Source organism: Crocuta crocuta, unplaced genomic scaffold (assembly GCF_008692635.1).
Source record: "Crocuta crocuta isolate KB4526 unplaced genomic scaffold, BGI_CrCroc_1.0 scaffold47, whole genome shotgun sequence".
Lineage (NCBI taxonomy): Eukaryota > Metazoa > Chordata > Mammalia > Carnivora > Hyaenidae > Crocuta > Crocuta crocuta.
This window is the reverse complement of record NW_027531995.1, coordinates 290,710-305,086: the sequence shown is the minus strand read 5'-3', so window position 1 is coordinate 305,086 and position 14,377 is coordinate 290,710. Positions and strand designations below refer to the sequence as shown.

Here is a 14,377-nt window from a genome sequence, read left to right as displayed (position 1 = left end):
CAGAGGTAATTAGTGTACACCTGAAACTAGTATTACACTGTATGCTAACTGAAATTTATTTAAGTTTATTTATTTATTTTGAGAGCGAGAGATGGAGGGAGGGAGTGAGCACAGATGAGAAGGGGCAGAGAGGGAAAGACAGAATCCCAAGCAGCCTCTGCATTGCTAGTGCAGATCCTGATGTGGGGCTCAAACTTAGGAACTGTGACATCATGACCTAAGTTGAAACCAAGAGATGGTCATGTAACCAACTGAGCCACCCAGGCACTCTTTAACTAACTGGAATTTAAATAAAAACTTTAAAAAAATTTAGGGGTGCCTGGGTTGCTCAGTCGGTTAAGCATCTGACTTCGGCTCAGGTCATGATCTCACAGTTCATGGGTTCGAACCCCATGTCAGGCTGTGTGCTGACTGCTAGCTCAGAGCCTGGAGCCTGTCTTCAGATTCTGTATCTCTCTCTCTCTGACCCTCCCCTGCTCACGCTGTCTCTCTCTCTCAAAAATAAATAAAAATAAAACACATAAGAAAAAAAAACTTTAAACGTACAAAAACTTTAAAAATAAAAAAAATAAAATAAATGCCAGAGAGTAATACAGTTGTTCCTGAAGTGAATTTAAACTGCTTAAATGAGGGGCACCTTGCTCAGTCAGTAAAGCATCCAACTCTTGATCTCAGGGCTGTGGGTTCAAGCCCCACACTGGACGTGGAACCTACTTAGGAAGAAAAAAGGCAAAAGAAAAAAATTAATTGCTTAAATGAAAATAGGTTTGGAGATCTTTACTTCTTTATTCCTAACTATTATATATACTCTGGCCAATAACCTCAGTTCAGTTTTTTATAAAAAGCTGTCTTTTTTCTTCTAATAGTGATCAGGAAGCAACATGAAAAAAGGCAGAAAATGATGGGTGATAATCCCACAATTGACAATATATCTCAGTAGACTTACTATATTTATTCTTGTTATAATAGCCAGAGATCATTCTCAAAGGAAATTATTGAGAAAATATCCAAAATTAGCCACTATGCAGTTCATACCAGTCCTTGTCAAAAAGATCCTAATTGGAAGATGTACATGAACTTGGAGAGATGACTTCTACATTGCATGTGATAGCTTTGGATATTTGTTTCATCTTTAAAAATAATAGCACATAAAAAGGCAGACTTTGACTATGTTAAAGGAAAAAGTATGATTATTAAACTCTAAGTCAAAAATAAACACAAATATCTAACTGCTAAAAAACAAACAAACAAAACCAATGTCATGAATGAACTGGACTAGAAACCCAACAACATCTGAGTTCCAGTCCTTCTGGTACCACAAATGTGATATCTAGAGAAATAGCTTTCAAACCATAGGTAAGGATCCATAGGTAAGTCATTGACAATGACAAACCATAGGTAAGTCATTAAGTCAAGTTAGTGATGAGCTTTTTAATTTTTTTAATGATAGAAAATAGAACACCACACAGAATATGAGCAAGTATTGCATTGTATGTGTGTGGGCTGGTGCAAATGGTATTTGTGTATCTACATTAGATGAGGAAAGTAAAGGCATTTCCTATTACAGATGATAATATGGATTAATAAAATTATTTTCTATTCAGTGTATTTCCTAAACAAGATTGAAAGCCATGACACAGAGTAAGTCATATAATCTCTATGAAGTTGCTTCCTCATCCCTTAGGTGTAACTTACCATTCTGTTTCAGAGAGTATACCCAAACAAAGTAACTTCAGAGTATTTTTTTCAACTATAAAACATGGTATTGTTATGTTTATAGCATTTTGGATGGGTTTCCTTAGAATTTAATGTTACTCTGCCACATATGCTTAATTATGAAGTCACTATGCTAGAAATTCAGACAGCCCATATCAAAGGTAATTCTGAAAACATCATCTCCTTAAGAGTAGAGGTAGAGGGGCACCTGGGTGGCTTAGTCGGTTAAGCGTCCGACTTTCGCTTGGGTCATGATCTCGTGGTTCATGGGTTCGAGCCCCGCGTCGGGCTCTGTGCTGACTGCCAGCTCAGAGCCTGGAGCCTGTTTCAGAGTCTGTGACTCTCTCTCTGACCCTCCCCTGCTCACGCTGTCTCTCTCTCTCTCCTAGAAATAAATAAAACATTAAAAAAAAAATTAAAAAAAAAAAGAGTAGAGGTAGAGACAGGAAAGCCTAAAGTTTCTCAAAATTTTTATAATCTCCTGCACACTATCTACCATACCACCTCTGAGGGGGAAAAAAGAAAGAAAGAAAAAGAAAAGAACAAGAATAAAGAGGAAAGGCAGCACCTCTGTGTTTCTAGGGCCTCGTGAAAGAATCCTCACTTAGTAGAATGACCAAAAGAGGGAAACATGTTTATAGGCCATTCCCACAGGAGGCCAGCTCTAGAACATCAGCTACTACCCTGCTGCCTGCACAGCCCTTCAACGGTACTCTGCCTAAAGAGAGAAATCACTCCTCTTTGCTTTCCATTTAAAGGGTAGGATCCTAGGGGTACCTGGGTGGGTGGCTCAGTTGGTTAAGCAACCAAATACTGATTTCAGCTCAGGTCATGCCTCATGGGTCATGAGTTCAAATCCCACAACTTGGGATTCTCCCTCTCTCTCACTCTGCCCCTCCTCCACCCCTCAAAATTAATTAATTATTTTTAAAAAAAGAAGAAGAAGAAGAAGAATCCTGTGCCAGGTTGTAAATGTCACAATTTCAGGCAGCATATCATTATTTATCTATACATGTTATATGGATACAGCGTGGTACCAAAAAGAGGAAACATTTTAAGACACTAATAGATAAGAAACTGAAAACACCTAGGAAGACAGGTACACTGGCTCCTAACTCTCCCACGCACATCTACCATTAAAGCACCCCTTTCAAAGAAAAGATATCCTAAAGATCCCATATAATAATAGAAGGTATCTCTTCCCCTAAGATAGAGAGCTTTAAAAAGGAATGGAATTCCTACTTGAATGAGTTCAGAACACTTCAAGAGAAATGGAGGGCAGGAATACTGAGGACTCAATGACACAAGTACTAAATACGTCATTTTTTAAATGACACTCATAACCTTCAGATCAGCTTGTTCTGACTTTTGCTTCTTGTCAGGCTCATGAATTTTTTGCACTGATCAATCCAGCACATAATCTCCCTCTAAGCTTAACCAGGCACACACATGTAAAACATCTGGCCGGGGTTGAGAGGTACAGCTTGCAGCTCTCGTAAGACATGCTGGCTCACCTGGGAACCCTGTGCAGAAATGGCTGCTGAATCAATGAATACAGAAATATATCTGCAACGGTCTTTTTTTTTAATTTAACTCTATTTATTGATTTTTTTAACGTTTTATTTATTTCTGAGAGAAAGAGCGTGAGCAGGAAAGAATCAGAGAGAGAGGAAGATACATAATCTGAAGCAGGCCCCAGGCTCTGAGCTAGCTGTCAGCACAGAGCCCAACGCGGGGCTCAAACCCACGAACCATGAGATTATGACCTGAGCCAAAGTCGGACGCTTAACCGACTGAGTCACCCAGGCACCCCTATCTGCAACAGTCTTACCGTAACTTTCTCTGTGACTAATTCCTATCCCTTTAAGGGAGGGAAGGGAAGTATGTCTGGTGAGGCATGCAGGAAGAAGATCGTGATCATAAGGAAATTTGTGAGGGGGCTATCAGGAATGCTTTTGTCACTGCCCATGGAGTTCTTACTAGAGAGAGAGAATCTAACAGATTGAAAAATGAACAACCATCACCTTGGTTCTGGCAGCTTGCCAGGTAGCTTTTGCTTACCTTTGATCTTGGTTAAAAACCATGTGGGATGTGTCACAACAGAAGTGTCTGTCTTTATAACAATCTCTACACCGTAGAGGTATCTTTCTAACCAAAGACACATTTGTTGGGAAGAGCTCTAAAGAATATTGGGAAGGAACTTGGATCTCATTTGACCAAGAGGCTGGGACTCAGAAATGTTAAGTGACTTACCCAAGGTCACCCCGCTGACAGTCTAGCTTAGGGCCAAGAGCTAACCAGAATTTCCCAAGATAAAATATGTCTACTATTGTGCCTACTGATATGGTTTTTAAAGAAACAAGTTCTCCTCTCCCTCAGGACTACAGCGTTATCACTATATCTTCTTCTTCTTTTTTTTTTTTTTAATTTATTTCTAGGAGAGAGAGAGACAGCGTGAGCAGGGGAGGGTCAGAGAGAGAGGGAGTCACAGACTGAAACAGGCTCCAGGCTCTAAGCTGGCAGTCAGCACAGAGCCCGATGCGGGCCTCGAACCCACGAACCGCGAGATCATGACCTAAGCGAAAGTCGGACGCTTAACCGACTAAGCCACCCAGGCACCCCTATATCTTCTAATTCCCTAGAATCAGAACACGTTAGTATATAATTAAGCATACATTGTTTTAAAACCATGCATCAATTGGATGCAGAGAGTGCCCACATGTCAGGTTTGAAAAGGAATTTCTTTCTCTGATATATCTTACTATAAGTATGAAATTTAAGGAAGTTTATCCATATTTATAATACATTGCTTGCAAGTGAAACAAAGACACAATTATCTCATATATACTTGATGGTGGATAAAAAGCATCATTGGAAAAATATACAATTTGCACTAAAACAATTTGCACTAAAACTTCAGGTATTCCAAGTTACAAACACTAATTTATTTCAAAGAATGAGAAATTATATTACTACAACACCTGATATCGGCCAAGCATTTGTGCCTGTAAAGTATCTTTTCTGTAGTATTTATAAAAACTAGAAAAGAAAGCACAGGCACTAACCAAGGTTAAAAAAAAAAAAAACATGCAGCATAGACAGCTACAAACAGTGCTCTCCATGGTGAGAAATAAAGTCCACACTTAAGTATCCTAGCAAAATTTTCACCACACACACACACACACACACACGCACGCACGCACACGCCTAACAGATGGATTCTAAAGAACAGCTAAGCATTCCATAAGCCAAATGCTCAAAAATTAATGATAAAAGATGGTTAACATTCCTGTATGTGTGATACTGTATAAATGGGCAAACCCATCTCTATCCTCACTTCTCATCTCAACCTCCTTTTCCCAAAGCTGTGCTCACCCTCCCACCTCCCCCCTACTCTGCAACCAAATCACAACCACCGAAAACCAAGGTGTCTGCAGCAGCCCGAAACATTTGACTGATAATATCCGGTTTGCCATTCCAGGAAATCCCATAGTGTGTTTTAAGCCTCTGCCCAAGGCTTATAAAGAAAGGCGAGAGAAAAACTAATCAATACCAGCACCCAGCTGTGACCTGGCACATCAAGAAATCAAGAAAATAAACCCCATCCATAATCTGTATAATTTAACACTTGGAAGAAAAGCAACATCTGGGATCGAATCCAAGCGGGACAGTGTTGCTGGATGGGTCTGTGTTTCTTCCAATGAGTGTTAAACGCAGTGACAAGAGAACGCTCTAGTTCCTCACCGTTTCAGCAAAGGCAATGTTTTTCCCAGCAAGGGTTAATCTACCCAACAAGGTTGGGGAGAGTAGAAAGAAGGAAAATAACAACCACTAACATCTACTCCTTGCCAGTACAGAGCCTGGCAAAGGTTCCCATTACACTTTAAAGAGAGGGAAAGCTGGAACCCCTTCCCAAAGGTGGGTCCAGGACAAACTATTGTCTTGCTGAACAGTCACCATCAGAGTAAGGGCTCATTAGCTTTCATTGACTTTGTTTAATCTTACAGTCCTTTCAGAGGACTCCAAAGTCCTATCCTCATGAGAAGTTAAAAAAAAAAAATCTATGACTGTGATTCCCTGGAAAAGGTTTCCACATTGTCTAAATTACAGGGAAATTAATTTAGAACATGAGCAGATACCTACACATTGTCTAAATCACTAGATCTGTGCCCAATTAAAAAAAGAAAAAGTACACCAATCAGCAGAATGGGGCATTACAGGGAATAAAGACTGCTGGTAAAATTCAAAATGCTTTCTCCCTGTTAAACCTTCTAAGAGGTTATAATTGCATTTGGCCGCTGCAGGCTTGTCAGAGAGCCTGGCTTCTTAATAGCCCAACCCTAAAAGGAGTAACTGTCAAGGGGCGACCCAGCTGAAATCAAACAACAAAAACGGGAACTGTAATCAGCCTGAAATGGGAGGAGGGAAAGGAAGGGAGACTCCTGTATTCATCAGTCAACATTAATGTCCTTTGTTGTTCACCTTTGCACAGAACAGCGAGCGTTACCCTGTTCCTTTTCCTCCGAACGTCAGTGTCAGGGTAGACCTTTCCAAAAAGCTGTCTCCTCGCCTCGAAGACTCAAGGCTTTCTGATTTCCCCTTCCCCATTATCACTCCACAGCTGTCCTCCACCAACCCCCAAAGCGCTTACCCCGGGCCGAGAGGGTGGCCAGAAGTAAAAACACTGCTGAAATACCCGTTCCCCTCCAAAGACCAAAGAGGCGCAGATGTTGAAATTTACCAATCCCCCCCAGCCCCTAAACACTCACACCCCATAAACCCGGGATAGGAGGGAGGAAGGAAGCTAGGGTCAGGCTCGGTCTGTCAGAGCGGCTCTTTTGAGGACGGTGCCACATTCCGCACTCCGGGAATGTCGAAGGGAGCCGGAGGGAAGGTTTTGCGCCCCCCTTCTGTTTTGGGGGTGTTCTCTCTGCGCAGTCCTTGTCTCCCTCTCCAACCCAGGGAATCGTTGCAGCCCATTCTCCTCTTTGGGGAAGAAGAATAAGGAGGGAGAGGAAAGGAACGCCGTTCACCCTCCTCTTCCAACTTGACTCACACACGCCCCGTCGACACTCCAAACTCCGCAGGCAGAGCCCGCAGCAGGAGGGCTGGCCGCGCGCTCCCCCAGCCGTCCAGGCGCTCCGGGAGCCGGTGCGGGGAGCACCGATGGGGCGGGGAGGGGCAAGCCCCCAGCGCATACCCCTCTGCCCGGAGCTGGCTCCGCAAAGCCCCAAACCCGCAGCGCGATACCAGGATTAGGGATTTCCAGCCCGGCAGAACGAGAGGGGCGCAGGGGCAAGGACGCGAAATGCGCACCCGCACGAGCCAGAGCGGAATAAAAGTTCGCCCCGCGGAGACTCACCCACGCCGTATTTCTCGTGCTCCGTAGGTATCCACATGGCTAATGTGGGGAGTCTGGGGTCTTCCGGCTTTGTAATCCCCGCGCCTTCTCCGTCTCACAACAATGAACAGCGCCCGAGTAGCGGCTGCAACGCTGAAGCCCCGCGGCTCCGCGCGGGCTGTGGGCGCTGGGCAAGGTCTGCGCTGGAAGCTCCCGAGCCCAGCGTTGACACCGCTCCGCTGAGGCTGCGCCGCCCGCCGCTCTCCCGGTGGCTGCTGCTCACAGTCCTCCGACGCGCTCCCGGGGACCCGGCGGCGCAGTCATTGTTCTGATTCACTGAACTAAGCTACAAGCCAGGGTACTCTCCGGCGCACCCCCGCCCGCCAGCGCCTCTTCCAGCCCTCCCTGTCCCAGAGTCCCCACAGCACGCTGGGAATTGTAGTTCTCGGCCTCTCCATCCCGGAAGGGGGCGTGGCATTAGCGGATGGGGGCGGGGATTGGGCTCCGCTTTCCATGTCCTATTGGCCCAGAACTTGACGCTGAGGCGGGGGCGTGGAGGAAACCCCGCGTTGATGGGGCGTTCGCCTCCAGTCGCGTTTCCATTGGTTCTGGACCCTCCCGGCTGCCCTCCCTTTTCTCCTCTGCGTCGTTATGGCTGCTCCTGAGACCCAGGGGGCTGCTGCCCGAGGGGAGGAGGACTGCGAGAGCAACCATAGCGAAGCTGGGGGTGTCAGTTATGAGGGTGAGTACAGTGCCACTGAAGTGTAAGTGGTCGGCTTCCCTTTCTCTCCCACCAGGAGTGCAGCTGACCGCCGGCTCTAAAGCCACCTGGGCGCGTGGGGGCCATGGGAGGGGCCCAGCGGGGCGGGGTGGGGACGGAGGCGGCTCCTTGGTGAAGGCTGGCTGGGGAGGAAAAAGAAAATGGGATGGAACGGCCTTCTCGGCAACCAGGGAAGCTCCCTGAGCGTTTGTCTTCCGTTTGGAGCTCCCAGGTTTGCGCTCGCTGCCGGGTAGGTGTGTTGTCAAGTCACGTTCGCGCATGTGTGATTGTAACTCCGGGATTAGCAGCTCTCTCCTCTCTGGTATCCTGCCTCCGCCTCGGTTTGCTTGGTTTGGCCTCGGGAGATATTTTACTTGTGTCCGGGCGGACTTCCAGTTGCAAACTGGTCACTTCTCTCTACTCTACAGATGTATTCAACTGCTGGCAGGAGCGGCATCTGAAGGGAAATTGAGTCTCTCAAAGCCTCTTTGGTAGCTCTTGACCGCCCCAGGCGATCTCCAGGATTGACTGTGGACCCAGGCTGAGGTCCTTAGAGAAAGAGGAAAGGAAATGGTATTTTGCTCTCATGGCTTCAGAGAAAATTTGAAGGTGGTTATGAAAATCATCGTAACTATGTTGACTCTACTCGTCTTTTAAGTTGCCCTCTGATCCACTGTAGAGATCATAAACCAAGCTTTGAAAACTGCCAGGGCGATTGTCTTGAGGATGCCTAGCCCTATTCTTTTATCTTTAGTGCATCTATTCTCTCCTGCCCCCTTTTTGTCTTGATATGTAATTTTTAAAAATAAGATTTTAATGTTTTATTTCTAGGAGAGAGAGAGAGACAGCGTGAGCAGGGGAGGGTCAGAGAGAGAGAGGGAGTCACAGACTCTGAAACAGGCTCCAGGCTCCTAGCTGTCAGCACAGAGCCTGACAGGGCCCAAACTTAACAAACCTTGAGATCATGACCTAAGATGAAGTTGGATGCTTAACCCACTGAGCCACCCAGGCACCCCAACAAGTTGTCTTTTTCTGTTTGTCGTGATATGGGTCTTAAAGTTTCCCTGTCCTTGAGATTTTTTTTAGGTTATTTTGTTTTTGTTTTCACGATTAAATTGATTTAATCAAATTTAATCAAAACATTTAGTTTTGAGTTTTTATCTCAGCAGCAAAGATGTATAAAGTGCGATTTCCTCCCACTGCCCATCAGTGGAACTACCTATCTCTGAAATGTTTTAAATACCCCTACCAAAAAAATCTTCGATAGGTTCCTGACTTTAAATAGTTATGCCCACACTCTGAACATTTCATTTGGGGATTCTTTTCTGATGGTAAGATACTATTAATGTTTTCCAAATTCTCAAAGTTCCAAAGGGCTATTTAACATTTAAAGATGAACTCCTAGGTGAATTTATCTCACTAAGATTAACTCATAAAAAAGAAAATTGGGAATTTTTCAAAAACATTGTAGAACTATGAGGTATCATTATTTTAAAATTATAAAATGTTTCATTATAAATATTTGAAGCCATTCAGAAGTATGTAAATTAAATGAAAGTTCCTGCATCACACAGTCCCTTCCCAAAATAATGACTGTTAAAAGTTTGTTGTGTGTTCTTTCTGACATATTCCTAGATGACACATTATCTATATTGTTTTGATTTTGAAAAATGAAAAGCATTAGCATACACTCCTGTTAGTGATATCTGAATGTCCTTTTCCCATGTGCTTATTACCTACTGTGAGCAAATCATTAATCAAGGACCAATATTTAAATGACTATTGGATTGAATTGAGTAACTGCTGTAAAGCATAACTCTAGGTTCCAGTTTCTTTGCAACAGTAGTATGGAGCAGCAGTGAATTTGAAGTATCTGTAACAAAAAAATTCCTCACTGTGGTTCATAATTGACAAGTATTCTCACTAATTGTTAGCAGTCAGTGGGAGAGTTAATGGTTGATTTTTATGTCTTTCTTAAAAGGCAAGGTTGTCATTAAAAAATCCCCTTAATAATCTATGTATTATTCTGTAATTGTACAAAGCCTGCAAAGTGTGATACAAATTATGGGTGGAAATGATACTAAAATTATATTCATTTTTTTTTGTTAAGCATTTACTTAGGTTCTCAGGAATATCTTTCCCTGTAAAATCCTCCATTTCCTGAAAACTGCCTCTTTTAGGAGGTTTCACTCTAGTTCTAATTAAAATATCAACCTGTGTACTTAATATCCTGGGGCAGAAGATTTCTGCTAGAATGAATCTCTGAGTGGTGCACCTTACCTGAGATCTGGGTCTCCATCCCTCTCCAGGAAAGTCCCTGATCTTACACAACACTGCTTTGCATTTGAACTATAACTAGGATTTCATATTGTCCTTTAAAATTTACAACAGATGGTAAATGGACTCAATTTCTCACACTTTGGGATGTATTACTGGAATTTTCTTCTTATGCTCTTTTTAGTTAGAGGCAGTAAGATAACACATATAGTTTATTAATTGACAATACTTTTAGGAAATATCTGAGCTGGAGGTGATTTCTTCTGACAGTATTAACCTGTGCATCCATATTATAATCTGCCAGAGTTAACTTTTTTCCCTGCAAATGGGTGCTCAGTAGATGATAATCATGGGAATGCTCCTTTGGATTTATAATGTGTTTCCTCTGGAGACCTTGTTAACGCATTTGTGATGTTTCTAGAAGAAATGGTGCTAGCGGGTGGTGTCAACTTCTCATTTTTATGTTTGCTATTTTGATAAGTAGCATAAAGCCTTAGCTGGAAACCTAGAGAGCATCCTTAATTGCTATCTTGCTCTCAGGTCCTGAATCTGATCAGTTACTAGGTATTATTTTTCTGCACCTGAAATAATCTTTTGAATTTGTTCTTTCTCTTCATCTCGTTAGCCACTATTCTATTTCTAACCCTCACCATTGCTGCTGAATTACCTGTGTACCCCATCTTCCAAACTGTGTCCTTGGGGACCAAAACTTTGATATGTTTGGTTTTGTCTACCCAACCCTGTCTTGGAACTCTGTCAGTGTTTAATCATTGTTTAATCAGAAATGAATTCCAGCCTGGATGATTGCAAAACCTTCCTATTGATCTCACTTACTCTTGACTCTTGCCTTCTTTAATCCATATTCCAAAACGCAAATGTATGCATGGGTCTTCACTTCAAATCTTTAGTGTGACTCTAATGCTTATGTAATGAAGTCTCAGTTCTCTGTGTAGCATTTAAGATTCTAATCTACTTTTCCAGCCTCATCTTTAGTTACCTTGCTTTCCTTCCCACGTCTTCATTATCACACTTAGGGTATCAGACTATAGTTATTTATTGGCAGCTTTGTCTACCCCAGTAGACTGTGAACTTCTTGAGGGTAAGAATGGTCTTATTTAACTTTTATACATCCAGTGCTTATCAGAGTTGCATGAAGTGAACATTCTAACAGTTTAACAATTAAACTATGGTTGAAATTTATTCAAAGTACTTCAGATGGCAGAGGAGTTTAATTTTACACAGAGGAATTGAAATTGAATAAAAAAACTGAGTATATGTTAGTTTTATGAAAGTTATGCACACCAACTAGAAAATGCAGAATATGTCATCATGAAAATGATATTCTGTTACAGGTAGTCATAGTTAGCTTTTTGACATAGCTTTCCAGTTTCTTTACTATTATTATTATTCATTCATTTTTGAGAGAGACAGAGAACACAAGCAGGGGAGGGAGGGACAGAGTGGGAGACACAAAATCCAAAGCAAGCTCCAAGCTCCAGGCTGTCAGCACAGAGCCCAACCCAGGGCTCAAACCCACAAACCATGAGATCATGACCTGAGCCACCCAGGCACCCCTCCAGTCTTTTTTTAGGTGAAGTATTAATGTTGTATACATAATGATTACATTAAAAATGCTTCACATCTGTCCTTTATAACCTTGAACCCATAACTTAATTAACTGCTACATAGACCTTGAAATCAGTGTCCCATCATCTGCATGGCAGTTATCTTGTTTTCCACAGTTTGTCATCTTACTTCTAGCATTAATGCTTAAATCTAGTCTCCTACATTTGACATGACAGTGGAAAGAGAACCAGAGCCTATCTGGGAAAAACTGTATTTAAATGTCAATTCTGACAGTTAGTAGTTGTGTGTAACTTTATTCCATTTGCTGCTACAGTTAGGAAAATATGAATATAATACCACCCTTGCAGAGTTATTTCATTCAATTATATATTTATGACATCCCAGCACATTTCCTTTTAGCAGCTTGAATTGAATAAATATTAGTTGCTTTCAATATAAAGATATACCTAAATGAACTATAAAACTGCCTGCTGTCTGATTCTGTATTTACTTAGGAAGTAATCTAAACTGTGGTGTAACTGGGGAGAAGCTTTGGAATGTGTCGGTGATACCTGTTTAGGCTGCTCTTGCATTCCTGGGGGTTGTCAGGGTGTCTGCTGGTGCTCTGTTCTAGTATTGACAACTATGCGTTCTCAAAGCCTTTTATATTATCTTCATACCCTTTCTAACCCTCTACCCAGTGCTGCCCCCTCAGCCCCAGCTTCCTACACATACGCCCACATACAGAGTCAGCAAGAAGCTCGGATAATCTTGCATACTGGGATGGCCTTACAAGGTACAGGCTGGAGAATGTCATGGTAGAAAAAGAATGACAGAAACCTCCTTCAGAATATCCCTTATTTTCATTTAAAAAATATTTGGGAACTAGCTTAGCTTATAGGATATTAAGAGGAAATTTTATAAAAGAAGATATTATATTGATGATGCTGCTACCATTTGTTGAACAGTAACTGTGCCAAGCGTTGTTTCAAATGCTTTCACAGATCATATGTCATTTCATCCTCACCACATCCCTGAAGTGGATACTTGTATTATCCCCTTTCCATTTACAGCTGGTGCCAAAGTGGTTTACACAAGGACACACAGCAGCAGAAACAGAACCTTTATCCTACTTACTGTGATAATGATGTCTCATAGTAACTACATTCCATTGGATAAGGTCTGCAACAGATTTCCCTTAAACATAAATATGTTCCAAAGCTACTGTTACTAGAGGAAGGCAATGTGTTATGTGTTATAAGAAAAAGAGAATGTATGTCCATATTGAGCTCAGGCCAATGTAAGATCAAACCCTGGTTACTCTCCAGCCATAGGCAAGGTAATCAACCTCTGAAACTCAGTTTCTCATCTATAAAAAGGGTAAAATCTGATCTGTCTTGCTGGAATGTTGAAATGATGAGTGAGATGATATAGTAGCCTGGTGTTCAATAAATGGTGACTTACTTCAGACACAGGTATGGGAACATCTTTGGCACGTGTGCCACAGGTGATACAGGTAATGATTTTGTGTTCTATTTCATGACCAGATTCCTGTTGAGGGATTACTTGGAGTATCAGACACAGAATTTGCATACGCTTCTCATTGCGTTGACGAAGACTTTCCATTCGTGCAAAAGAACAGTCTTGTCCTCCACAACACATACCCGTACATTTCCCATCTTGAAAAATTGAATATAATACTGATCAGATTCATGTAATAGAAAGTATACTTTCTCCTACACATAAACCCGTGAGTAAATGGACACAAAGTAGTATACTGCCATCTCCAATGATTGAGTCTTTAAATGTTACTGTTAGCTGTTGTTGGAGAACCTTGCCTTGGAGTTAGGGTTCAGTTTTGTGATGATATATTTAATAAACCCCAAATGGATTGACATTCACTAACAGCATCTTAAAGAATTGCTGTCTCTTGCTGAAACCAGTGTGTTCTAATTGACCTCATTCACCCAAACCTGAGCAGGGCAGCCTTTTTCCAAAAATGGAGATGGATTTGACTGACCACTCTTCTGCCTTTCTTTACATCTCAGCCACTATTCTTTGTGCCACAGTCATTTATTTGTAAGGTAGTCAGCTGAGGTTGGGTGCCATCTTAGCTCTAGGAACTGAGTAAAGTTTCTAAAATTAAATAGGACTTAAACCTTTGCCTCCTTTGGGGAAGAGGTATCAACAATTGAGAAGTGGTAGAATATTTCAAGTGGTGTAAGTCAGTGAGGGATACGTGGGGCTTTCCCCATGTTTTATTACCTTTGAATTAATTCATACATTGAGTAAAAATGTGTAGAAGGAAAAATTGGATTCGAAGTCTGAAATATTGGATTCTGATTGTGAATCTGCTGCCTTGTAGCAGTATAAACTTGGGAAAAATTACTGAACCTCTGAGTCTCCATTTCATCATAAAAATGCTGCAGTTAAATTTAAAAAACAGACAAAAATGCTGCAGTTAACTCCTACCTCATTGGGAGATTGAGTGAAGCAGTGCATATAGGGATGAGCGATGCGGTTGCTAAGGGTAAATCATAAGAGGCTGTGGCAAGTCTTTGGAATTAAAAATAGTGGATTCAGAAGTAACAGTTACAACCTGTGTGACCTTGAGCAAGTTGTTTGACCTCATTATCGTTATGACAACTGCTACTAGAAAAGTCTAGATATGACTTTTAAATAATTCCAGACTAATCAACAAAGTTTGAATTAAGACA

General features: G+C 42.0%; 2 protein-coding genes across 4 annotated transcripts in view; one reads left to right on the top strand and one right to left on the bottom strand.

Moving 5' to 3' along the window:
- DOCK4 (dedicator of cytokinesis 4) overlaps positions 1-7,339 on the bottom strand; it is a 429,867-nt gene extending 422,528 nt beyond the window's left edge. The window contains 1 exon segment of the mRNA XM_077775067.1: positions 7,079-7,339. Within this exon segment, the coding sequence (XP_077631193.1) occupies positions 7,079-7,115 (37 nt within the window). The 5' untranslated portion in view covers positions 7,116-7,339.
- Positions 7,340-7,670: 331 nt separating this feature from the next.
- ZNF277 (zinc finger protein 277) overlaps positions 7,671-14,377 on the top strand; it is a 110,450-nt gene continuing 103,743 nt past the window's right edge. The window contains exon 1 of one of the 3 annotated variants that reach the window (XM_077775072.1): positions 7,671-7,799. In XM_077775072.1, coding sequence (XP_077631198.1) covers positions 7,709-7,799 — 91 coding nt within the window. In that variant the 5' untranslated portion in view covers positions 7,671-7,708. Of the gene's footprint in view, positions 7,800-7,986; positions 8,068-14,377 lie in introns of those variants that run through there. The other 2 variants (XM_077775073.1, XM_077775074.1) reach the window with 2 other exon arrangements.